Source organism: Sminthopsis crassicaudata, chromosome 4, assembly GCF_048593235.1.
Source record: "Sminthopsis crassicaudata isolate SCR6 chromosome 4, ASM4859323v1, whole genome shotgun sequence".
Taxonomy (NCBI): Eukaryota; Metazoa; Chordata; class Mammalia; order Dasyuromorphia; family Dasyuridae; genus Sminthopsis; species Sminthopsis crassicaudata.
Window position 1 is genome coordinate 72,838,355 of NC_133620.1, and position 27,284 is coordinate 72,865,638.

A 27,284-nucleotide genomic window follows, 5' to 3' on the forward strand; every position below is an offset into this window, starting at 1 on the left:
TCACAATCTGGTTTGTTAACCTGCTTTTCCAAACTCATTGTACATTATTCCTCTTCACCTATTTTATGATCCAGTCAAACTGGACTTTTGGCAGTTCCTCCCACATGCTATTCCATCTCCTGTTTCTGTGGGTCTTTTAAAAGACAATGCTCCGTGCTGGAATCTTCATTTTCCTTTGACCTTGTTCTCTGGGAACCCTTAGCTCAAGTGTCACTTCCTTTAAGAGGCCTTTCCTAATATCTCCAGTAGTTAATCATTATATCTTCCCCTCCCATTATTTATTGTTTATATCCTTTACTCACCAATGAACATGTTGCCTCTTCCTATAAAATTTAAATTCTTTAAAAGCTAATTTTGTCATTGTGTCCGTAGCACATTCCCTGGCACATAGTAGTAGTCTGTTGATAGGTTAAGTGTAATTATGAGATGCACCTAAATTTTATATAGATTTATTTTTTTTCCCCTGAGGGTGGGGTTAAGTGACTTGCCCAGGGTCACACAGCTAGGAAGTGTCTGAGACCAGATTTGAACTCGGGTCCTCCTGAATTCAAGGCTGGTGCTCTATCCACTGCGCCACCTAGCTGCCCCTTTATATAGATTTAGAGGGAAAAATCGGTTCTGTGTTAAGACCAATACAGTAAATGACCACCTAGTCCTCAGGATAGGGCCGGCTCATTAGCTTTGACAAAGTCAGAAATTATTAGGCATATTGTAGAAACAGATCAATGAAACAATTGTTCTTAAAACCAATCTCTGGAATTTCATTTTTTAAAATGATCGAAATTTTATATATCAACACCTTTTCAGAGTGGTTCTGGTTCATAAAGTCGTATGCTGCACAATGAGCTGGGTAGGGTTGTGAATAGAATTACTAGACTTCTAGCCTGTAAGTCATCTTAGTCAACTCTTTGCAACCCCATTTGGGATTTTCTTGTTAAAGATATTAGAATAGCTTGCCATTTCTCCCCCCGGATTATTTTACAGATGAAGAAACTGAGGCTCACAGGGTTAAGGGACTTGCCCAGGGTCACACAGTTAGCAAGTGTCTGAGGCCAAATTTGAATTCATAAAGATTCATCATCTTGATTCCAACACTGTGCACTCAATCCACTTCACTCTTCTGCTGCTCCTAGAAGATCTGAGTTCAAATACCATTTTAGAACCAGTCACTTAACCTCATCAGCAAACGGGGGATAAATACAATAGAAGGGTACCACTTATTCCAGGTGTTATTGTGAGGACTAACTTATAATGATTTGTTTGTATAAGTATATGTGTAATTAGGGAGAGCAGGCAAACAAGGATAAAAGAATTATTAGAGTAGAGAGTGAGGAGATGGGGGAGGATTTCTAAGTCTTTGTGGGGAAGGATCAGAGAAGTCATCAGCTCCCCTCTTGGGGAACATTTTCCCAAGCTTATTTCTTTCCCTGCTTTCATAGGATCCTAAGTTTTAGAGCCTTATACACCAGCACTGTGAGTGACAATTGTTTATCAACATTACCTCCTCTCTCCCCTCTTCTCTCCCCAGTCCCCATGAGGTAAGAAATGGTCTGAATTTAAGTTTGTACCCTGATATATATAGTTTATGTGAGGGAGATAGTAAAAAACAGTCTAGTATAGTGGAGAGAGGCTTGAGCTTATTGGCAAGTCTGTGCTTCTATCCTCATTCTTCCCAATTCCTTGGGATCTTGGACCAATTATTTAACTTGTCTGAGCCTTACTTAGCATTATCTTTAGGTTCCAGATGAAAAAGTTATCTCTCATTCTACCTAAGAGGAGTGCTGTGAGAATCAGATGAGGCAATAATTATTTTTATAATGATAAGTTTTTATTATTTCCAATGAGTGAGGGGCTAGAGGGAATGGGGTTGACTTGAAAGAAGGGTGGGACTTAGAAATTCACAGTATCTAAAGGAATGGCCATGAGAAAGAAAGTGGTTTTTTCTAAGTGAATTTAGCTGATTTAAAGACGTAACCCAGATAACACAGGAAGTTTGGGAGGTTGATTTGGAGAGAAAGGGGGACAGGTGTGGATTTCTGGCACATAGGATTTGGGACCGGGCCTGGGATTTCGTTGAAATAGAGAGCTCTTGTGTAAGAAAACTCCTAACCATGCAGGCCAGCACCTCCCGCTCAACTTGTAGTGGTCTTAGAGAGTTGCCTAGAATACTGAGAGGTTAAATCCAGGGTCCCATTGGCTGGAAGCCAGGGAAGCTTGACTCAAAGTCTTCTTGGCTTTGGGACACAGCTGTGGACTATACCACAGCACTACCCACTACCTGCCTCTCATTCTGGTTCAGACTGTTTGGAATCATTTGCTATTTTTGCGAGGCCCGGTGTAGTGGAAAACATATTGAATTTGGAGGCAGCATCTGAGTTCAAATTTTGGTGCTGTTGCTGGTAACCTGTGTGACTTGAGGCAAATCAGTCAACCTCTCTGGGCCTCAGTTTTCTGATCTGTAAAATGAGTTGGACATCTAGTTTAACTTTTCTGGGCTCTTCTACTTCTAGAGGACTTCTAGATGACTGAGGCTGAAGGGGAGGGAAAGCAAGGATCTCTTGCGCCGACAGCTGATGGGTGTCTATTCCGGTAACGATCAGGTCAGCCATTGCTTTCACAAAAGGGTTTTCTGGGCAGTTATTACTGACACTCTGGTGTTATAGTAAAGAAAATGTAACAGACGGTGACTGAAACACCTCAGCGCTTCCAGGACCACTGGGAAGCCTCGGCTTGTCACCCGCTTCTTCCCTCCATCCCTCCACCCCCCTCCCCCTCCCCAACCAATCAGGTTCCACTGTGGACGGACGTGGTCATTTTTGGATGGCAGGAAGATGTCCCGGGCCGATTTCCACATTGACTGATAAGGATAGGACCGAGCTTTTGGCAGTGACTTAGAAAATACCAATTTGTTCTCTTTCCCCTTGCGGAGAAAAGCCTCCTGGCTCCGGTTCTTAAATGCTTCGTTGGAGTCGCTCTGATTTAATTATTCATAGAAGTCTACACAGGCAGATAATAGAACTTTTACTAATCCTCCTTCCCATTCACCACTCCCCCTCTCTTTGTCTCTGAGCCCTGGGAGGGGAAAACACGGACACACACACACACACACACACACACACACACACACACACACACACAGAGAGTTCTATTTTGGCACCTGGTGACCATGGAGAGCCCAGATAAACTTCAGAGTCTGTTTCGGTGAGATAGCTTCTGGAAGGGTTGGGGGCCGGAGAAGCTGTCTCCTCGGGACTTTGGGCATGGAATTTAAGAAAGGGAGAGTAAGTTCCTAAGCATAAACAGGAAAACCTGACATCACAAAGTGGCGTGGGGAGGAGTCATGCTCTGCTCTCTCACTCCCTCTCCTCGCTCAGTTCTTTGTGGTCGTGAATTGACTGCAGCAGAGCCCGAGCGAGAGAGAGGGAAGCGGCGTGTGCGTGTGTGTGTGTGTGTGTGTGTGTGTGTGTGTGTGTGTGTGTGTGTGTGTGTACACGCGAACGTGTGCGCGCGCGCACGCCTGCCTGCCTCTGAGGGGGAAAGTCTGCAAGAAGATTTGCAAGAAGAGGGGAAAAGAGCGGCTTGTGCTTCTGAGCAGGATTCATCATGCAGCGTCCATCTGAAGACAAAACTGAGAATGAAATTGCTTTGGAAAGCTAAAATGGTAACTAGAACTTTCTGACATCTCTAGAGACTTCTCTGCTTGGAGATCTCCTCCACTACCCCCTCCCCTCCCGGCTCAGGGCCCCCACTTTTAATTTCTTTGAGGAGTTGGGACTGTCTGGGAGTGAACCGAGTGCTCCGATCCCCTGTGTGCGTGCAGCTTCTCCGAGGGATATCGGCAGGAAAGCTCCAGATTCTTAACTCCCAGAGGGTGTATGCTGCCCTTAAATGATGCTTTAATACAAAACTTGGGTTTAGTCGGGGACACAGCGAATCCGGGAATCATTTCAGAAAGTGTTTTGGTTGCAAGTGCATGATGATGTGATGCCTTTTTCTCACTTGCCAGATTATCTGAGAGAAACCAAACTTTCCAGCCCCTTTAACTTTTAAAATCCCAAAATCTTAAAAGGGAAGTGGCGGAGCAGTCATTCCTTTTCAGTGGAATGCAAACTCTTCGCATTTTAGACACTTGTTTGCTTTTGAGTTTAAATAAGTGAGACATTTTAAAAAGTACAATCTTCCAGTGGCTTTTCCCCTTTAACTTGGTGGGGTGGGGGGAGGTGGAGGTTCTGTGTATGTGTGAAAAAAGTTGGTTAATCCGAACCAAATCTCTTTCTTGAGGGGGACAAAGTTGTTTTTTTTTTTTTAAACTATTTAAAATATGTGAGAGTCTAGGAAAAATAACTAAATGGAAAAGTCCGAGTATCCTGATACCACAGAAAAAGGCAGGCTGCCAAGTAAATCTCGGCATTCCCCCTATCTCACTGTGCAGTGAGTGGCTCTGATTGTTAGATTTATTTTGAACAGCCCATCTTGTGCCTCGAGTGCTGAGGGAGACACAGTTGTAAGCAGCAAAGCAGCTGGATACATTGTGGTTAGAGAGAGGAAGAAAAGCACTCCTCCCCCCTTCCCTTTCTCTCTTTTTATTTTTTTCCCTTCCCTGGCAGAGCTCGATTCAGGACTGGGGTGAAGAGGTAGAGGAAGGAGCTGTTTACCATGTCACCCTCAAAAGAGTCCAAATTCAACAGGCTGCCAATAAAGGAGCACGCTGGCTCGGGGTGAGTAACACTGTCCCAGTGCAAACTGGAGAGGGTTTGAGAACTTTGCAGCCGCCTGTCCTGGAGTTCCAAGTCTCTGTCTTTCTGTGAATATCATCATTATTTAGCAAAGGCAGACTTTCCCATAGAAAGGAAACTGACAACAAACCAAAGTTTTTTTTTTTTTTTTTTTTTTTTCCCCTACTGGACTGAAGAAAACAGGTCTGGTTTTGTGCTTGGGCTTTTCAAAAGCTCCTTCCCTAGGCTTGTCAATAACTCAAAAGCTCTTAGAACTCCCTTGAAATTGAAGACAAACAGATCTAGGTGAAGAACAGTGCCACAGAGTAACAAGGAAAGATAGTGGGGCTTGCAAAAGGAGAGATAAGCAAACTTTACCCACAGAGCATCCCTCTGTCCTTTAGCCTTCCTCTGCCCCTTCCCCTCCCCCCACAGCAGAACCCTCCCACCCTCCGTGTTTTCAAGTACTGTACACAGAGTGCCAAGAAAACAGAGCATATCAAACCAGCCATCTCCAGTGAGTGACAGGCTTCCTTCATTCTCTGTCCATGTAGGGATGGAACCCAAAGCCTTTTCATTGCCTTCTTCAAACAACACAGATGGGCTTTTGGGAGGTTTTGCTTTCCAGAAATAAGTTTCTTTTCTCATTGAAACTCTAAAATATGTGGTAAGATTATGGCAGTTCTGAAATCATGGCTTATCTTGAGTGGAGGAGAGTGACAGAGAGAGGGAGAGGAAGAGAGGGAAGCAGGGGGAGAGGGAACCGGGGAGGGAGGTGTCATCTCTCTAGTGAGCGTGACAGGTTTGAGTAGGTATCGCATTCCAAGAAAAGAGAGGGATCCTCGACCTGAGAGAGAGAAGTAAAATGATCTTGGAGTAGAAAGGGGGCAAGTTGGACTTGATGGAAGGCTGACTAAGTCCCCTGAGTTAAGTCCCCTGAAAGGACAAGAGTTTTGCCAGGTGGATCAGGTGTAATTTTACCTGGCCTTGTTTTGGTACAAGAACCTAGCATCATCATCACAGATTTTAGGAAGGACAGCAAACAGGGATCATCTAGTTCAGCCCTCTAGTTTTATAGATAAACCAAAGGCCAGAGAAAGAGGAGGTGACTTGCTAAGGTCATATAGTGGGAAATGTAAGAGTTAACATTCAAACTGAAATATGTCTTCTGTGTTCTGTATTCTTTGATTTTTCATGGAGCCTCAAAATGTATTAAACAGTAATCAAGGGTGACCCACAAAGTTTTAAGGAGAGAGGGAGCATAGGAAGGATAGGAAAGAAAACAAAGATTGCCCCAGGCCTTTGCTTGGAAACAGGGGAGCCAAGTGGCCTTGTTCTCCCTTCCCCTCAAAAAGCCCCCGTCCTCACCCCGCCCCAGGTTTAATGAAGAACATTTAAAAATTGTTTCCTCAACTAAGTAATGCTGGCATTGACATTCTGTTCTTCTCTTGCTAAAGTTGGGGACATCCCCCAAACTACTTAAATCAGTGATACCAGCCCTTAGGTGCCATAAGGTACCATTAGTGACCTCTTCGGCTTTGGTCAGCAAGTCACTGAATTTAGTAAATGAGAACTGGAGTGTTTTATCCATTTAATGGATGTCATTTTAAAATTAATTATGCCCCTCATCAGCAATTCCAACAGGAAAAGCAGAACTAGAATTTGGAGTAGTCATCATCTTATTGTTGGCTCTTATGTATTTTTTTTAAACATGGTGTGGTTTGATCACCCTGGTTATTTCGAAACGAATCATAACTACTGAATAATCACAGCTGTCTTCAAAAAAGTCTTTACATTTTCTGGTACAGGGTTATTCCTCTCTAATGACATTGTTCATTTTGCTTTGGTTGCACTTTTAGTTTTTAGCCAAATACAATAGCAGTAAATGACTGAATCATTTTGCAATGGAGAAAAAAGGCTAACTAGGCATTCCTCCAAATAGATGCTTGGGGGCTGTGGTTTAAATAGACCTCCTCAGTCATTTATTATTACTTCCTACTCTGTTGGTTTTACCTTCCTATCTCCAGTGGTCCTACATCTTCTGCCTCTAATATTTCATATTGCCTATGAACACACACACACAATTAATCCCAGAGTTCATGTACCTCTTAATATGAGAGCAGATTTTTGCCTGCAGGTATAAAGGACACAGAAAAATTGCCCAGACTTATGGAAGAGAGTGAGCTTTCCTACTCAATGGTGTCTGTATATTGTTGCTACTAATACTTAAAAGTTGCTTAGAGCTTTTACAGAATCTTGGTGTTGGAAGGGATCTCAGAGGTTATCCAGTCCAAACTGTATCTATCTGACACCAATCCTTTACAACATTTTTGACAAGTGGTCATAGATAATAGGTTTTTGAGCTGTAAGGGATCTTAAATTATTTAGTCATTTTATAAATGAGTAAAGTATGACCTTGAGAAGTATAATGAATTGAATGAATGAATTAAAAAGCATTTATTAAGTGTTTACTATGTGCAAGATATTGTGTTGAGATAAAAAAAAGATTTTTACTTTGATTTTGGGGCTAAAAATACAAAAATGCTAGATATATGTTTCCAGAGTGGTAACTGAGGGGAAAGGGTCTTTAGTCTGGGGAAATCTAGGGATTGTAAGTAGAGCCATAAAGCCACTGAAATCATACTCTTTCCAGGAACAGTGATTGGCATTCCCAGAGCAAGAAGTAAAAAAGAAGGAGTAGCAGGACATATGGCAAAATATCCATGTAGGCTTTGCTTTCCTAGTAAACTGTTGCTGGATGGAGTTTACCACAAATCACACAGGTTGTAAAGAACAGTTCTAGGATTTACACAAGTCCTCTGATTCTAAACCCAGGGCCTTTTCTGTTATGTAGCAGTGCCTTAAGTTTCCATAATATTTCAGGATCACTTATCTTCTTTTATCTTTGAGGATTCCAGTATACTCATTCTCTACTTTCTGAAGCTTTGCTTTCCTCTCAGGAAATTCCAAATTTAACTAAATGTGGCCTATCAATTGGGTCATAATATTCTTTTTCAGTGAAATGAAGTAATTTCTTGTGCATGTCACCATTTCAAAATTCCTAAAAAGAATCACTATTGGAATTAAATAGAAATTGAGAGGAGGAAAGAAATAATAACCTAAGGCTTCTTTACAGGATTTTTAAAAACTTGAGGAAAAAACCTATTTTCATGACTGTAACCAAAAGTCTTAGTGCATTTTTAAACTATTAAAACTTAATTTAAAATGACAGACTTTTGGGACAGTAGAATAATAAATTCTCTCCATAATCCTATGGTTTTTTATACACTTAAAACATTATTCTGAAAAGGAATCCATAAGTTTACCAGATTGTCAAAGAGAGGCTGTGACACAAAAAAGAGTTAAGAATCCCTAGGAATGATTTAAAGGACAATCATTGTTTCATTTTGTCTTTGTATCCCTGTGGGCTATTATAGTTCCTGGCACTTAGTTGACACTTTATAAGTATTTGTTCATTGATTGAGGAGGTCTTGAGAAGAGGGAAAGGATTTATTTATTCATTTACAGTTCTTCACATGTTACATTTTATATTTCTTTTCTATAGTTAAGGGCCTCTTATCACTAGGAGGGCCATAGAATAGATGCTTAAGAAATAATTCAAGAATTGAAAAAGATTTCTGAAATGAAATGTAGACAAGAAAACTAGACCGAGAAAGGAGGGGAATGATAAGAACTTCTAAGAGGCCACTTGTACTTTCTGAGTTAAAAATGGTGAGATGATTAGAATACAAATTGGTATTACAAGAATAGATGGAAGCACTGATAGAAGGAAGATAATATCTACAAGCATATTCTTTCTCTCTTTTTTAGGTGAATTAGCAAGCCCATTTTACCATAACAAAGCTGATGTGACAGTTTTACTAGTTCTATGTTTTGGATGACATATCAATTTTAGTTATAAATCTGAGCACTTCATTATGATTGGTGAAGAGATTTCTTTGGTGGAGGGAATCTCTTCATTTTTCAAAAAGTGATTTCAGGACAAAGTTATGTAGAACAAAGTTAAGCATTGCTGCTGCCAAGCAGACTTACACTGTTATCCAGGCAGCCAAAATAACTAATCACTTTTTTTTTGTTTGTTCTCTAGTACTCAGCTCTATATACAGAATTAGGACTTGATCTTAAGAGGGAAGATACAAAATAGCATATATCCAGATGTCAAGTGTCTGATTCAATCCAAAGAAGTACAATTTTGTTGTGAATTGTTAATAGTATGTAATGGAAAAGTGCTGGATTTGGATTCTGAAAATCAGGCTTCTGACTCCAACTTGCCACTTTCTAGTTGTCTGACCATTGACATGTCACTTCATATATCTGGGATTCGGTTTTCTTAGCTATAAAACGTGGGTGATGATATTTGCCTACTTCTTAGGATTGTTGTGAAGGGTGCACTTTTTATTACACTATAGAAATATAAGTTGCTGTTGTTATTATTAAAGTAATCCAACACTTCTGGGACAGCATGTTTAGTTGTAAAACTAACAGTCAGAGGAGATACAAACATTCCTGGCTTGTACAACCTGCAAATTGACAGCAAAGTTATGTTGGGTAGTCTTTTTGGCTAAACTATTGAAGTATCGGCCTCATTTTTCCACTTATAGAAAGATACCAGGTGGGATTATTTTGCTCAGATATTGCCCCAGGAAGAAGAATGATCCTGGCTATGAACCAAAAATTCTGTTGAGCCAGGTGATGTTAGAAAGAAGAAAAGATCAAAACTTTTGCATGTCTTTGTTGCCAGTATTGTTGGTGAACCTACATTGTTCATGTATGTGGCAATAATTGAAGGAAATTTATCTGTCCTTAAGAGCTTGGGAACTTGAACTGTTGTAGAGAGAACTTTTTATAGTAAGTGCTAGATGGGAGGTTGAGAGGACATGGATTTTATGTATTATAATTTCTGGCAATCTATCATACTGGTTATTTCAGACTATCACAAATTCCTGATCAAGCAAATTGCATCAAACCCTTGGGAAGGGCAATTCAGAGTAAAAGTATTCCAAAGGCATGAGTGATGATGCTACATTATCATTGGTAGATTTGTCCAAACAAATATATTATATAGCCAGTGGACCTAGGAAATTGGTAATGAGAAAGTAGAGTATATTTAGAGATTCAGAAGAATTATTATGTATCCTGGTATTTGTGTTCAAAGGAAATCAAACTGAGAGTTAGTTTAGGTGTGATTATGTAGATATAATCTACATAAAACAGTCTCGTTATGGCTGTGGGTGAGAGAGCTTTGACTCCTAAAGAAACAAACCAAATTTTTAGTTCTTCACAGAGAGCTCCTGCACACATGTTGCTTTCATAGGATATGCAAAGAGAACAGCAATATTTTCTTTTTTGAAGGAAGTGGAGATATGGTGACTTTGTTTTAAGCAAACTCAATAGCTGAAATTCCCCATTACATTATCTAGAAAGAACTGATCTGTGCTTGATATTATACAGTTATCAATAACTGGATTAAAAACCTAAAATTTTAAAGTATCCAATCTACAGTCAACAAAGCTGGGAGAGATAACAAATTCATTAGATGACAGGATTCAGGATCTCAATTTGCTAAAACATAAAATATCATGGGAATAGATATATCATATAAACCCTTATACTTGGATTTAAAAATATCAATTTCACTACAATACAGGTTAGATTTAAGGTTTCTAGTGGATTGCAAATTCAATATGAATCAACAGTATGATATGGTAGCTTAAAAAAAGCTAAAGGGATGTTAGGCTACATTAAAAGAGAATGAGGTGATAATATTTGTCCTTGTCAGACCATATTTGGAATATTGTTTTCAGTTCAGTTCTGAGAACCACTTTTTTTTTTTAGAAGAAAGTTGATAAACTAGATAATGTCCAGAGGATGGCAATTAGGTTGATGAAAGGCCTTCAGATAGTGTCTTGTAGGGATCATCACTTCAAGGAACTGTGGATGTTTAGACTAGAGAACAGAAGACTTAGGAAATGTGATAACTGTTTTCAAGTATTTTAGGAATTGTTATGTAGAAGAGAGAATGAACTTGTGCTGTTTGACCATAGAGAATTCAGAACTAAAAGCAATATAGGTAGACATTGAAAAAAGGCAAATTTATATATGATAGAAATATTTGCCCCCAAATTATAACTATCTAAAAGTGAAATGGATTTCCTCTTTAAGTAATAGGTTACTCGTCATTGAAAATTGGGGATATTGTAGAGTGGATTATTGTTCAGGTATGGGTTGGACAAGATGGCCAATGTGGTCCTTGTCAACTCTGAGGTTATTAAATTCCGTGCCATAGTGAAATTGGATGATGAATGTTCACTTCAGTTGTCAAAGTCCTACTGATTTTTCATTACATTTCTCTCAAATGAATTCCCTCCTTTTATTCACGTTGCTATTATAGTAACTAAGGTTCTCATCAACTCCCCACTGGACTATTCTAATAGATCCTTGATTTCTAAGTCTCTCCTTTAACACAGGGGCCAATATTATCTTCCTACTGTATAGGACCCACTGTCATACCTCCCTTCCTCTCACTCAGAAATTAGCAGTGGCTTACTATTACTTGTAAGATAAAATATAATCTTGTTAGACAGACATTTAAGGTTCTTTTCAACTTGGTTCCAAACTACCTTTACAGAGTTATTTCTTCATATTCATATTTGCATACTTCATATTCCAGCCAAACTCGACTAATGACCATTTCTAAATTTAGCCCAGTGCTGTCTTGCTTCTGTGAACTTCCATAGGCTATCCTTTATTTCTGGAGCATACTTCACTTCCATAGGCTATCCTTTATATCTGGAGCATACTTCATCTTTCTTGTTGAAGTCTTTTTTTCTTTCAGACACAACTAGAGTACTATTACCTAGATGAAAACTGCTTTGATTTTTCCCTTCTCAGTGTCAGTTTGAAGAGACATCAAATTTAAGTTTTTCTTGATCAAGCTGTAACTCTCTTTTATTCCATCACATTCTATTCAGGTGATGAGAGGGCTGGACTTGCATCAAGAAAACCTGTACCATAATGATGATGATGTTTCATCTTTGTATTCCCAGCACATAGCATACTATCTTGCTTAGGGGATGCTTAGATTCTTAGGTTTATAGTTATAGACTTCCTTCTCCAGGTGCTTTTAAAATAAAGAAGTCATTTATTTCTTAATATTTTACTAGTACTATGTTCAAAACAAGGTTTGGCAAGTATTATGATTACCTGTTATTGAAACGCCTGTTAAGTTTAAGTATTAGAAAAGAAGTCTTGGAGGAAACATTCGTTTGTAGTTTGTCATTATTTTATCAATTTAGGAGAAAAAGGCACTTGTGTTTTTCAGGAGGCATGTTTTATTTAACCTTAGGAAGCTAAATTTCACAATGTATTTTCATAGCAAATTGTAGATATGTTAAAATAGCATTCTCTTATCCTTAAAACATATTTTGAAAGAAATTGTTGATATGATATTATATAACTTAGAAACTATGAAGAAAATATAGAGAAAATATATTCTCTGAGACAGCTGTTGTGGTGGAGTTGTCACTGCTTTCAGAACTTTTGTGAGATTTATATAAAGCCCAGCTTCTTAAACTGTGGTTAATAATACCTTATGGGATCTCATAACAATGTAGTCATCACAAAATTATGATTTATTATTAGTAAATGTTTGTTTGTATACCTATTTTATGTACCTATATGCTCAGAGTCACACAATAATTTCTTGGGCCCCAAAGGGTCATGAGTGGAAAAGTTTAATAAGTCCTGGTATAAAGCATATTTACTATAAAGTTGAAAACATTCACTAAAACCACACAAATCTATCTCCAGTAAATGTACTGAAACATAAATAAAAGAGACATGTTAACTTCTTATAATACATACCCTTCATTAAACCTATGGATGGTTCTGAATGTTTAGCCTCTAATAATCAATCTAATTAAGAAAGGTCCTTTATCAGAAGGTTGACCAGTTCCTGACATTTTTTTTAGTCACTGTGATCAGTGAGAGACATCTGTTAAGTAAAATACAGAGAAAATTATAGAGGGCACAATCACGAGCGAAATCATGGATTTCTTGATTTCTTGAATTATTTGTCATCTTGTTTCTGTGAAAATTGAAGATTAGTCTTTTGAAGTTTTAACGGCAGGAAAAATAGAGAGAAAGAGTAAGCTGTTTTCACTTCCACTTAGTTCTTGGTTACAATTTGCCAGTGTTCTTTTCTTGTTAGTTTTCTTTCCTTCTTATTTGTGATGTGCCTTGTTAGTGCCTTCCTTTGATAGAACTCCTAAATTACCAGAATTATATCAGGATGTATACACACATGTATGCTTGTGTATGTATATATATATATATATATGTATATGTATATATATGTGTGTGTATGTATATATATACACATATATATATACATACATGTATATTTAGACACATATGCATGCGTATGCATTCATAATATTAATTAAAAATACCACTGTATGACAAAGCTCTATTTTCCATTCAACAAGCATTTACTATGTGAAAAAGCATTTTGCTAAGTGTTTGGGATACATACCCATAATTCCTGCTTTTAGGAAGCTTATATTCTACTGGGAATATGCAGGATCTACACAGATAAATAAATACAAATCATGGTAAAGAATTAAAAACTAATTTGATTGGGAGAGTGAGTACTAACAATTGGGAATAGATATCCCAATAGGCCTTGTATAGGTGGTAACCCTTTTGATGAACCTTAAGGAAGCTCCAGTATCCTAAAGAGACAGGAAATATGGAAAACATCCTATATTTCTTTCCATGATAAACTTTTTTTTTGGGTCATGATCTTGAAATAGAAGATTTTTTTAACTGATTAAATGTTTGAAAATAATAAGTGCAGCTCCATCCTATTTTAAGAATAGATCAATAGAGACTTTCTGTTCGTTTGTCAGATGGGTCAGCATTTAAAGCTATTTTCTCCTTTTTTGAATATTGATAGAGGACTCTGTATTGGAGGTTTATTTTTGATGTAGGCCTTCCTAGGACTTTGGGAAGAATATCTAGATTAGGGGCTGTCAAAAACATTCAGCCTAAATTGTCTACAAGTATATCTCTGCATGTTTCTCTATGTACTTTTTGTGGCATGGGCTAAGATAAATGTACTTTACAAAGTGACTGTTTAATAGGCTATTTCTCCAAAATTCACAAGTTGAATCCATGCAGAGCTACATAAACCCGGTTGTTAGATACCACCACTTAAGAGCAGCAGCATCCATGAGCAGTTAGTGGGTTGATGTGGAACCATCCCTTTGTATTCTGTGCAACAATATCTCTAAAAGGTTGACTGCTTCTTGAAGTGAAACTTTGGCTTTCTTAAATTAGCCTCCTTCCTCATTGGTGGCCCTCTGGCTAAGAAGAACTGAGTTAAATCTAAGCAGAATTCCAGTTGTAGGAGTTTCCTGAATGAATGGCAATGCATGTGCAAGGCGGAAAGAGCCCAATTTGGCATCTCAGTTCTCAAGGGAACTTTGCAGAGGCAGTGGTTGAGAAAAGGCATCTCATCCCCTCCTAAGTTGAAAAAAATTCAATTGGGATGTCACTAAGAGAAGAAATATGGAACCCACAGATGATGATTATAGTGTTGCATTTCAAACAACAATTCTTGAGTTTCTGATTCTGTTGGTAGGAGCTCAGGGCATTCTATAGTTGATTAGCCTGGGTGTTCTTTTTTCTCTTTCCTCCTCCCTTCCAAGTTCTTTAAACTCTCTTTGACACTGTTTATATTGGCAGCTCCCAGTACTGCCTTTGGAGGCTTTCTATGTATGCTAGCTCCAGGCTCCATATTAAAACAAAACAAAATAAAACAAAAAAGCCCCTCCACTTAAATTTCTGGATAGTATAATTCTCTCTGCATTCACCACTGCTTCTTTCCTTCCTACCACACACATATGAATTTGAACTCACATGTGCAAACACATGCTCCCACAGTATTGAGTCACCTTGTAACAGTTTTTCCTTTAGGTTACTTTGAGGATTTAATATGTTTCTCTGAGGTCACATTGCTATTACTCTTACAATGCTCAGAACCTCATTATTTCAGCTCTTTCTATTTGGGCTGCCCTGAATTGCCACATCCTGGTGCCTGTTCTCTGATTTACCTTTTCTTCAATAATAGTCTTTTGTAAAAACAAAGACTAAATTTGAGCCCAGTGCCTTAAAAATGGCCTTATTATTTAGGCTCTATGTGCTGGAAGAGAATGCCCTCTGCCTTTGGCTCTATACCTTTTCTTTATACAATGGGAATTAGATTTGCTCTTCTGCATTGTGTTGGGAGTGATTTAATGATTTGCTGTCTTGAACTCTGTTCTGTTTGGCAGCGTATGACCTCTGAGGTTAACATTCTACTGTGTGAGTATGTGTATTTTTATTCTTTATACTCTGATTACCTTATGTTTTTCAACAGTTAACTGCTTCAGCCATCTGTTGTCCATTCCTTGCAGTCCATCACAACAAGGTTGCCCTTAGACTGGGCTGAACTTTCCTACAAGTTTGGCTTTTCACTGCTTCCTGCCTAAGGGTGAACAGGTCAACCATTTTGGCTTTTATTTATTTATTTATTTTTTTGACTGCTGGGTTTCAAATAGCTCTTTTCACCTGGAACAGAAATCCTTATACTTTGTGGAGCTGAAAATATTTTGGAGATTTAAAAAGGCTTTAAAAAAATTAGATATGAACCCCATGAACTTGCATGGTAACACCCACACACACACCCACACACCCCCCCACACCCACACCCCCAGTAGCTACTGCTACTTTGGGGCAATTTGCTTAGTGCTGGCTTTTCCATAGTTATAGCTTTGATCTCCATTGGAGAGAAAATGAAGGGGAAAGGAGAGAACAGGCTGTTTTATGACTATTGGTAAACCAAGTTGTAGATGGATTGCATATCAAGTGTAGACAGAATGCCATGAGAACTATGAAAATTGTACATAAAAATTGTGTGGTTTGAAATTGCTTCTTCAGGAGAAAAGAAGCTCCTTGAAAACAGGATATGTTTTTTCTTTGTATCTTCAGTGCTCAGCTTGGTGCCTGGAGCATAGTAGGTACTTAATTATGAATACTCAGAGGGATATTTGGAATTCTTTATCAAAAAATTACAGGAAGCCAAAATCTTTGGGTAATAAGTGAATCACAGGGAAAGAAAGCTATTTTTTGACTGCAGATTGTCTCTCAGAGGATGTGCTATTAATAAAGTCAATGAAAGATCTGAGTTCAAATCTAACCTCTGATACCCTCTAGCTGTACGATCCTGGGCAACTCTCTTAACCTTTCTTTGCCTCAGCTTCCTCATCTGCAAAATGGGCATAAAAATAATATCTACCTCCCAGAATTATTATGAGGATGAAACAACAGTATTTGTAAAACTCTCAGCACAATGTCAGACAGTGTAAAGATTAGCTATCACCATCATCACATCATCAATAAAATCGGTAGTTAATAGGATCTGCATAATCCCATTCTATGTAAACTTTTAAAAATGATATGATGGCATGATAGTAGGAATATTTCTTTGAAGTAATCAAGATCAGTCTGATATGAAATTTAACAGAGAAATGTTTAAACTCCTCAGTTAAAAATTTTTAAAGAATTTTACACTTTGGCACTTTTTTCTTTTGTTATTGTATATAGGACCAATAATTCCTAGAAAATCCTCCTCAAATTGTCCATTCCCTAACTTTTCCTAAAAGGTAATTGAGTTAGGACTTGATTGGCTTCAAAGGTGGAGCAAAGCCCAAGCTGTTCTCTTCCCCATCCCACACAGTTTTCTGGTATATAGGATACAGAAAGTTCTTACTCATGTGGAGTGGTACCTGATCAAAAATTTATCAAAAAAGGAAATAATATTTCTTTGGATAAAGCAACATAGTGGCTTCCCAGAGTGAATGGAATGTTAAACTCTGAGTCAAAAGAGACCTGAGTTCAAATTTTGACTCTTATATTAGCTATGTGACTCAATTTCTGTGACTCAGAACATTTCATCTTTTTTTGCTTCAGTTTCTGAATTTGTAAAATGTAGCTTATATTTATAGTACTAACCTTAAAGAATTTTCTGAGGCACCAAGGAAATAATGTATGTAAATTTCTTGGTAAATCTCAAAGTGCTACATAATTGTTAGTTGTTGTTGTTATCACTTTTCCATTTTTAGATGTTCATGTAACAATTCATCCTAGACTTCTGAACAGAAATTAGTCAAGTCTGTTCCTTTAGAATCTGTAGATTCTACTGTCTTAAATTTTTTTCCCCTTTTTTTAAAAAAAAAAAAGAACATTTTTCTTTGTTTGATCCTTTCATACCTCTCTCAGTATCCTCAGTCTTTCAAAAGTCACTGATGGTGACTCAGAAGCCATATTGACCAATTTGTACTGTGCCCAGGAGGTAATTCATTTGGCTCTGGTGGTTTGAGTTTATAGGGCAGGCAGTTACCATATGATTATCTCTCTGATTAACTTTGATATCATTGTTTTTGTTCTGTTCTTTCCAATCCAAAGATAATGTTCTTTTACAGAAAAAAATAGAAGTTAATTTTAAGAGTTGAACATCTATATTTACTTTCCATTATCAGTTATCATTTTTGTAATTGAGGCAGTTCAGTGACACAGTGGATAGAGTGTTGGGCCTGCAGTGAGGAAGACTGATCTTCCTCAACCATTTACTAGTGGTGTGACCCTGGACAAATCATTTAACTCTGGGTGTCTCAGTTTCCTAATCTATAAACTGAATTAGAAAAGAAATGGCAAACCACTTTAATATCCCTGCCAAGAAAACCCCATACGGGGTCACATAGTCAGACAGGACCAAAAATGGCCTAACTGATTTTACTATTAGAGCTCAACTAAGCTTGAGGGAGTTCTCCCATATTATTTCTTCTTGGGAAAATATATACAGTTAAAAAAAAAAACATAATAACAGTCTTTCTGTTGTCCCTGATTCAGATTTTTCTGAGCTGTAATACTCTGACATTATTCTTTTTTTTTTTTTTTTTTTTTTTTTCCAGTAGAAAGAAATTTTAATTACATTTTCTTTTTTTTTTTTTTTTTTTTTTTTTTTTTAATTTTATTTTATAATTATAACATTTTTTGATAGTACATATGCATGGGTAATTTTTTACAACATTATCCCTTGCACTTACTTCTATTCAGATTTTTTCCCTTCCTCCCCCAACCCCCTCCCCCAGATGGCAAGCAGTCTTATATATGTTAAATATATTACAGTATAATTTAGATACAATATATGTGTGTAGAACCGAATTTTTTGTTACACAGGAAGAATTGGATTCAGAAGGTAAAAATAACAGTTTACATTCATTTCCCAGTGTTCCTTTTCTGGATGTAGCTGGTTCTGTCCATCATTAATCAATTGGATTTGGATTAGCTCTTCTCTATGTTGAAGAAATCCACTTCCATCAGCATACATCCTCGTACAGTATCATTGTTGAAGTGTATAATGATCTTCTGGTTCTGCTCGTTTCACTCAGCATCAGTTGATGTAAGTCTCTCCAAGCCTCTCTGTATTTCTCCTGTTGGTCATTTCTTATAGAACAATAATATTCCATAACATTCATATACCATAGTTTACCCAACCATTCTCCAATTGATGGACATCCATTCATCTTCCAGCTTCTAGCCACTATGAAAAGGGCTGCCACAAACATTTTGGCACATACAGGACCCTTTCCCTTCTCTAGTAGTTCCTTGGGGTATAAGCCCAGCAGTAGTATGGCTGGGTCAAAGGGTATGCACATTTTGATAACTTTTTGGGCATAATTCCAGATTGCTCTCCAGAATGGTTGGATTCTTTCACAACTCCACCAACAATGCATCAGTGTCCCAGTTTTCCCACAGCCCCTCCAACATTCATCGTTATTTGTTCCTGTCATCTTAGCCAATCTGACAGGTGTGTAATGATACCTCAGAGTTGTCTTAATTTGCATTTCTCTGATCAATAGTGATTTGGAACACTTTCATATGAGTGGAAATAGTTTTAATTTCATCATCTGAAAATTGTCTGTTCATATCCTTTGACCATTTATCAATTGGAGAATGGCTTGATTTCTTATAAATTAAAGTCAATTCTCTGTATATTTTGGAGATGAGGCCTTTATCAGAACCTTTAACTGTAAAAATTTTTTCCCAATTTGTTACTTCCCTTCTAATCTTGTTTGCATTAGTTTTGTTTGTGCAGAAACTTTTTAATTTGGTATAATCAAAATGTTCTATTTTGTGATCAATAATGGTCTCTAGTTCTCCCTTGGACACAAACTCCTTCCTCCTCCACAAGTCTGAGAGGTAAACCATCCCCTGTTCCTCCAATTTATTTATGATTTCGTTCTTTATGCCTAAATCTTGGACCCATTTTGATCTAATCTTAGTATGTGGTGTTAAATGTGGGTCCATGCCTAGTTTCTGCCATACTAATTTCCAGTTTTCCCAGCAGTTTTTGTCAAATAATGAATTCTTATCCCAAAATTTGGGATCTTTGGGTTTGTCAAAGATTAGATTGCTATTTTTATTCACTATCTTGTCCTGTGAACCTAACCTATGCCACTGATCAACTAGTCTATTTCTTAGCCAATACCAAATGGTTTTGGTGACTGTTGCTTTATAATATAGCTTTAAATCAGGTACACTTAGACCACCTTTCTCTGACTTTTTTTTCATTAGTTCCCTTGCAATTCTCGACCTTTTATTCTTCCATATGAATTTTGTTGTTATTTTTTCTAGGTCATTAAAATAGTTTCTTGGGAGTCTGATTGGTATAGCACTAAATAAATAGATTAGTTTGGGGAGTATTGTCATCTTTATTATATTCGCTCGGCCTATCCAAGAACATTGAATGTCTTTCCAATTATTTAAATCTGACTTTATTTTTGTGGCAAGTGTTTTGTAGTTTTGCTCATATAATTCCTGACTCTCCTTTGGTATATATATTCCCAAATATTTGATACTATCAACTGTTATTTTGAATGGAATTTCTCTTTGTATCTCTTGCTGTTGGATTGTGTTGGTAATGTATAAAAATCCTGAGGATTTATGTGGATTTATTTTGTATCCTGCGACTTTGCTAAAATTCTGAATGATTTCTACTAGCTTTTTAGCAGAGTCTTTGGGGTTCTCTAAGTATACCATCATGTCATCTGCGAAAAGTGACAATTTGATTTCTTCATTTCCTACTCTAATTCCTTGGATCTCTTTCTCGGCTCTTATTGCCAAGGCTAGAGTTTCTAGTACTATATTGAATAGTAATGGTGATAGTGGGCAACCTTGTTTCACTCCTGATCTTACAGGGAAAGGTTCTAGTTTATCACCATTACATATGATGTTTACTGAAGGTTTTAAATATATGCTCCTTATTATTTTAAGGAATAGTCCATTTATTCCTATACTCTCAAGCGTTTTTAGTAGGAATGGATGTTGGATTTTATCAAATGCCTTTTCTGCATCTATTGAGATGATCATATGGTTTTTATTAATTTGATTATTAATATGGTCAATTATACTAATAGTTTTCCTAATATTAAACCAGCCCTGCATTCCTGGTATAAATCCCACTTGGTCATAGTGTATTATCCTGGGGATGATTTTCTGAAGTCTATTTGCTAATATCTTATTTAAGATTTTAGCATCAATATTCATTAAGGAAATTGGTCTATAGTTTTCTTTCTCAGTTTTCGATCTACCTGGTTTAGGTATCAGTACCATGTCTGTGTCATAGAAGGAATTTGGTAGGACTCCTTCAATCCCTATTTTTTCAAATAGTTTACATAGCATTGGAGTTAGTTGTTCTTTAAATGTTTGGTAGAATTCACATGTAAATCCATCTGGTCCTGGGGATTTTTTCTTAGGAAGTTGGTTAATAGCTTGGTCTATTTCTTTTTCTGAGATGGGACTATTTAAACTACTTACTTCTTCCTCTGTTAATCTGGGCAAGCTATATTTTTGAAGGTATTCTTCCATTTCATTTAAGTTATCGAATTTATCGGCATAAAGTTGAGCAAAGTAGCTCCTAATTATTGTTCTAATTTCCTCTTCATTAGTGGTGAGTTCACCCTTTTCATTTTCAAGACTATCAATTTGCTTTTTCTCTTTCCTTTTTTTAATCAGGTTTACTAAGGGTTTGTCTATTTTGTTGGTTTTTTCATAAAACCAACTCTTAGTTTTATTAATTAATTCAATAGTTTTTTTACTTTCAATTTTATTAATCTCACCTTTTATTTTTTGAATTTCAAGTTTTGTGTTTGTCTGGGGGTTTTTAATTTGTTCCTTTTCTAGCAATTTTAGTTGTAAACCCAATTCGTTGGCCCTCTCTTTCTCTATTTTATGCATGTAGGCCTGTAGAGATATAAAACTTCCCCTAATTACTGCTTTGGCTGTATCCCACACATTTTGGTATGATGTCTCATTATTGTCATTTTCTTGGGTGAAGTTATTAATTATGTCTATGATTTGCTGTTTTACCCAATCATTCTTTAGTATAAGATTATTTAGTTTCCAATTATTTTTTGGTCTATTTTCCCCTGGCTTTTTATTAAATGTTATTTTGATTGCATTATGGTCTGAAAAGGATGCATTTACTATTTCTGCCTTACTGCATTTGATTTTGAGGTTTTTATGCCCTAGTATATGATCAATTTTTGTATAGGTTCCATGAACTGCTGAGAAGAAAGTATATTCCTTTCTGTCTCCATTTAGCTTTTGCCAAAGATCTATCATATCAAACTTTTCTAGTATTCTATTTACCTCTTTGACTTCTTTCTTATTTATTTTGTGGTTTGATTTATCTAATTCTGAGAGTGCAAGGTTGAGATCTCCAGCTATTATAGTTTTGCTATCTATTTCCTCTTGCAGCTCTCTTAATTTCTCTTTTAAGAATTTAGATGCTGCACCACTTGGTGCATACATGTTTAATATTGATACTGCTTCACTATTGATGCTTCCCTTTAGCAGGATATAATGCCCTTCCTTATCTCTTTTAATTAGATCAATTTTTGTTTTTGCTTGATCTGAGATGAGGATGGCTACTCCTGCTTTTTTGGTTTTGCCTGAAGCATAATAGATTCTGCTCCACCCTTTTACTTTTAGTTTGAATGTCTCATCCTGTTTCAGGTGTGTTTCCTGTAAACAACATATAGTAGGATTCTGACTTTTAATCCAGTCTGCTAACTGCTTCCTCTTTATGAGGCAGTTTGCCCCATTCACATTTATGGTTAGAAGGACTAATTCTATATTGCTTGCCATCCTATTAACCCCTGCTTATGCTTTTCCCCTTTCCTTCCCTTTTACCCTCCTATCCAGTATTAAACTGGTAAACACCACTTGCTTTTAACAGCCCTCCCTTTTTAGGCTCCCTCCCCCACCTTAAAGATCCTCCCCTTATTTTACCCCTTTTCCTCGAAATTACTGTATTCCCTTCCCCTTAGCTTACTCCTTCCCTTTCACTTTTCAATGAAGTGGAAGAAGTTTCACCATAAATCGAATATGTCTATTGATACACGCTATGTTCATCTCCCTCCTTTCTTTCTCTCAGATATAATAGGTTATCTTTGCCTCTTCATGAGATGTAGTACCACCACTTTATACTTTTTTATGATATAATCTCCTTTCCACCTCTATTTTCTAAGACAAATTGTACATATGTTCTTTACATATTTTTTTGACAGAAGTATAGTTCTCAAGATTTCTTTTTACCTTTTTTAGAAGTCTCTTGAGTTCTGTATTTGAAGATCAAACCTCTTATGTAGGTCTGGTTTTTTCATCAAAAATAGATGGAATTCATTTATTTCGTTAAATGTCCATCTTCTTCCCTGGAAAACGATGCTCATTCTTGCTGGGTAAGTTATTCTTGGCTGCATACCAAGTTCCTTAGCCTTTCGGAATATCATGTTCCAGGCCCTGCGTTCTTTTAATGTGGACGCTGCTAGATCCTGGGTTATCCTTATTGTGGATCCTCCATATCTGAATTGTTTTTTTCTAGCAGCTTCCAATATCTTTTCCTTTGTCTGATGGTTCTTGAACTTGGCCACTATATTTCTTGGCGTTTTGATTTTAGGGTCCCTTTCAGTAGGTGATCGATGAATTTTCTCAATGTCTATTTTACCCTCTGTTTCCAAAACGTCTGGGCAGTTCTCTTTGATAATTTCCTCGAAAATGGTGTCCAAGCTCTTTTTTTCCTTCCATTTTTCAGGGAGTCCGATTATTCTCAAATTGTCTCTCCTGGATCTGTTTTCCAGGTCTGTTGTCTTTCTGGTAAGGTACTTGACAGTCTTTTCAATTGTTTCATTTCTCTGGTTTTGCTTGACTCCCTCTTGGTTTCTCCTTGAGTCATTCATTTCTACTTGTTCCAGTCTAATTTTCAATGATGTATTTTCTTCACTCACTTTTTTTATATCTCTTTGTAATTGTCCAATTGAGTTTTTATCTTCTATGGAATTTTTTTCCATTTTATCCATTTTATTTTTTAGAGAGCTGATTTCTTTTTCCAGCTCTCTAATCCTGTTTTCCTTGGAGTTGTTTACCTTTTCCAGCTCACTAATCCTGTTTTCCTTGGAGTTGTTTACCTTTTCCAGCTCACTAATCTTGTTTCTCAATGATTTTATTTCTTTATCCACTCTTTCTTTGAATGCATGTGATGACTTCTCCAGGCTCTCTTGCCAAGCTTCCCTTTCCTTTTCCCATTTCTCTTCCAGCTCTCTTGTGAGAGCCTTTTTGATTTCCTCTATGAGGTTCTTTTGTATTGAGGAGCAGCTTATATCCCTCCCAGGGGATACATCTGGGGACATTCTGTTCCTAGTCTCCTCAGCATTTGAAGTCTGCTCCCTCTCCACACAGAAGCTGTCAATGGTTAGAGCCCTTTTGAATTTTTTGTTCATTTTGTCAGAGTAGGAATCAAAGAAAACAAACTGACAAGAGAAACAATTGGTCTGTTTTGCGGGGGATGGGGTTGGATGGTATTAATGGGCTTCCTCTACAGACTGGGGGTAGGGCAGCAGAGAGCCACTAACAGAACAGCAATGACTGTACTGAGTCTGCGCTCTGAGGCTCCGAGAACGCACCGAGTCAGTCCAGGTGGGGGTTGGGGGTGGCCGGGCTCTGAGAGACGCTGGCTTTCTGGGGTTTTAATCTTCACCTCCGGTGTTTACACCCTCTCCGCTGCTCCTGGCTTGCTGCCAAGAGGGAGCATCCACACTGGGGCAAAAGCCCTTTTGCAGAAACGGCAGAGATCACACCCCTCCCCCTCTGGTCTGAGCTGTGTGAGCTGCCTGTCTTGCTCTGGCTGTCTGCCCTCATTCTGCGCCCAGTCTGATTGACCCTCCCCCGAACAAACACAGACCTTTTCTGGCGACTTTCAAGGATGTCTTCTCTTGGTGATAATTTGTGGATTTCTTTGTGGGTCAAGCATTAAGTCAGAGGCTTGTCATGAAGTAAGTTCTGAGAGAAAACGAGGAGCTCAAGCAGCTGTCTGCCTCCACGCCGCCATCTTGGCCGGAAGTCATTCTGACATTATTCTTATAGGACCATATATACTTTTAAATTTATTTTTTTGCTACCTTTCCTTTGCTTCCATCTTTTGTTTGGTGAGTTCCTTGTGTATCCACGCTAGTTTTTTTTTTTTTTAAACTAACTTCTTTAATTCTTCTAAATCAGAATTGTTTCTGGCTGTGTTTTCAGAATTTCATCCTTGGGAGCTTCCTTTTCAGCTGACTTGCCCCATAGAAATTTAGGCCATTCATTCATATTCTATTCTTCTCTGAAACACTTTGAAATCTGTTCTCTCAAAATCTAGACTATATAGCTAGAGAATACTTGACTTTTCTCTCTTCTGTCACAGATTCTAAAGTTTAGGTAGCAAGTTGCCCTACAGAATTCATGAATAAAAATGGGTCTTAATATGACTCTAGGATTTTCTTCTTAACCAAATTTCCAGCTTAATAATAACAAACCTTAATTTTTATTTTGAAATTTCTGTGTAGAAGAATTTTTTTTTTTAGCAGGACTGTATTCCCTTTAATTTTGATACTATTTGTGCTTATAAGTATTTTCTCTTCTTGTCCATTAGTATATAGTGAATTAACAATATGGTCTTCTGGATTTAATTTTATCTTAGGTCACCCATACAGCTAAATACTTATATACTTTTTCTAGCAATTAAAAATTAGTTTGGCTACTTAGCCATGGGACTTATTCTGTTTCCTATGAAATGATTTTTTTTCCTTACCAGAAATAGAGAGGATAGAATTCCATTGTTCTTACAAGTTAAGCTTTCAGTCTAACCATTCTAGTTTGGGCCTGTTTTGGAACTTTGGAAAAAAAACATTGAGTTGAAAAATGAAAGCCCTGATTCCTAACTCTTTTTCCCAAACTAGACAGGAAATTTCTGAACAGATTCCTGATAGGGTTTGATTTGGTAATAAATTTTATCAAAAAGTGACTGACATGAAAGAAGCAACAAAGGATACTGGATAGTTGGATAGTAAGGGAATATCATAAGGTATGTAGATCAGGAGATTAACATTCATTTTTTTCCTCTCTTTCTCTGCTACTCAACTTCCTGGAGAGATCTTTAATACTGTTATCTCTTTCCTTTTCCTCTTAATTGTAAAATGTTTTTCTTTGTCTAATCGCCCTATCTTTCACTTAGTGATTATGTAGATTCATCTTTATAGTCACAAGGAGACCACAATCTTCTTTAACAAATGTAAGTTTGGTGGGATGTTCATGAATGTGAAACCTTCCATCTTAATATCTTTGACTCTTTTAGAATCATAGGAGATACTTTAGAACTTATCTTTTCCAACTCCCTCATTTTTAAGGTGAAGAAATAGACACAGCATCGCAAATCAGGAGCAGAATATGGAATCAATTATCATTTGTATTTTTAGTATTAATAGGAATATGGATTGTGAGTGTAGAGTTCCTGTAACTATGAATTAGATGAGAATTTTAAAAATTACAAAACAACTCTTATTCCTTAATTATCTTTATTCAGGATGTTACTTATTAATTCAACAGACACATTGTATATAAAACTTTGTCATTTTATTTTTCTTTTCCCTTTGGTTAACCTAGGACTTTTGTGTAAAAAAGAGAAATAGAAAAACAAAGAATGGAAGACACATAAATGGAAAGGGGGAAAGGGAGTGGGGAGGAAAAGAGGGAGGGAGGAAAAAGGGGAGAGGAAGAGAAAGAAGAGGGAGAGGGAGAAGGAGAAGGAAAGAGAGAGGCAGAAGAAGGAAAGGGAGAAGGAGGGGAAGAAGGAAAGGGAGAGAGAAAGGGAGAAGGAAAAGGAGAGAGGAGGAGAGAGAAAGGGAGAAAAGAGAGAGGGAGAGGAGAAAGAGAAAGAGGAAGAAGGGGAGGGAAAGGGAGAGGAAGATGGAGAGGGGAGGCATGAAGAAGATAGAGAGGGGGAAGGAAAAGTAGAGGGAGAATGGGGGAGAGAGAGGGAGACAGGAAGAGCGAGAGGATGGGTGAGGGAAAGGGGGAAGGGAAAGGGGGAGAAGGAGGGAGAAGGAAGAATTTTTCCCTTTCTCCTGTAACCTTTAACTTTTGCCAGAATCAGATCAGATTGTGGAGATGGGAAGATGAAGTTTACGTCCCCCAAACAGGAAAGATTTTCATGTTTCAGAGCTGTGTGTTTTAATTGCAACAGGGTATCAACACTTGGTATGAAGTCAAATTCTGATGTAGGACTTGAACCCATGACCTAATGCCAGAGGCAAGAATGTTACCAACTGACCCACACTGACACTAATAAGATGTAGGCATTTAAAATACTTCTTTGAGTAGTCTTATTGTTACCCTCTGTGTTTTTTTCTTTCAGCTTTTCTGTATAGTGTTCTTGACCTTCCTGCTAGTAGGATTTTTTTTTTTCTCACTGTCTTTCCATTTGCTTATTCCAGCTGCTTCCCTCTTGCCTTCCGTTTCTTCAGTGCAAATTCCCTTTTTGTTTCTGTTCCTTCCTCTCCTTTCTAGCAGATCGAATACTTTCCAGAAACCTTCTGGCTCTTCAGCCCCTTATCTGGCCTTCCTTCTATTCAGATGTGGCCCACCCTGCTTGTCTTCAGATCCTTTCCTGCTCTTCTAACCCCAACCCTCATCCCCTGTTTGTGGCAGTTCCCCAGCTGACGCATAGAACTAGTTGACCCTTGTACTCAGAAACTGAACTGAAAATGAAATCCCTTGTATTATATTTTTAATACGTGATTTAGTTCCATTGAGTGTTCCAGGCAAACACTGGCGGCTCTCTCTCCAACTGCTGGCTCTCTCTGTAACAGTTACCAAAGGAGAAAGGACTCTTGCACACTTATTTAAGTCATGGGTATAACATTCTTCCAAAAAAGAAATAATCTTGTCATTAGCTGGAGTAGTTTTTATCTAACTTAACTGGTACACTGTTGTCTTGCATATTCAAATCATTATCTTATTTACTTAAATCATATGGTAGCTGAAATTAATAGAATTTCCTCCTGAAAATTCTTTGGTTATAGTTTCAGGGAGAAGTATCTCCTTAACCAAAAACACCATCTAGTTTTGACA

The 27,284-nt window shown here is 37.4% G+C and overlaps 1 protein-coding gene across 3 annotated transcripts in view; it reads left to right on the top strand.

The window, feature by feature from the left end:
* RGL1 (ral guanine nucleotide dissociation stimulator like 1) overlaps positions 1-27,284 on the top strand; it is a 230,430-nt gene that overhangs the window by 62,259 nt on the left and 140,887 nt on the right. The window contains exons 1-2 of one of the 3 annotated variants that reach the window (XM_074308565.1): positions 3,172-3,661; positions 4,608-4,718. The exons of 1 other annotated variant lie outside the window; for it this stretch is intronic. In XM_074308565.1, coding sequence (XP_074164666.1) covers positions 3,341-3,661; positions 4,608-4,718 — 432 coding nt within the window. In that variant the 5' untranslated portion in view covers positions 3,172-3,340. Of the gene's footprint in view, positions 1-3,171; positions 3,662-4,607; positions 4,719-27,284 lie in introns of those variants that run through there. One more of the 3 variants, XM_074308566.1, reaches the window with a different exon arrangement.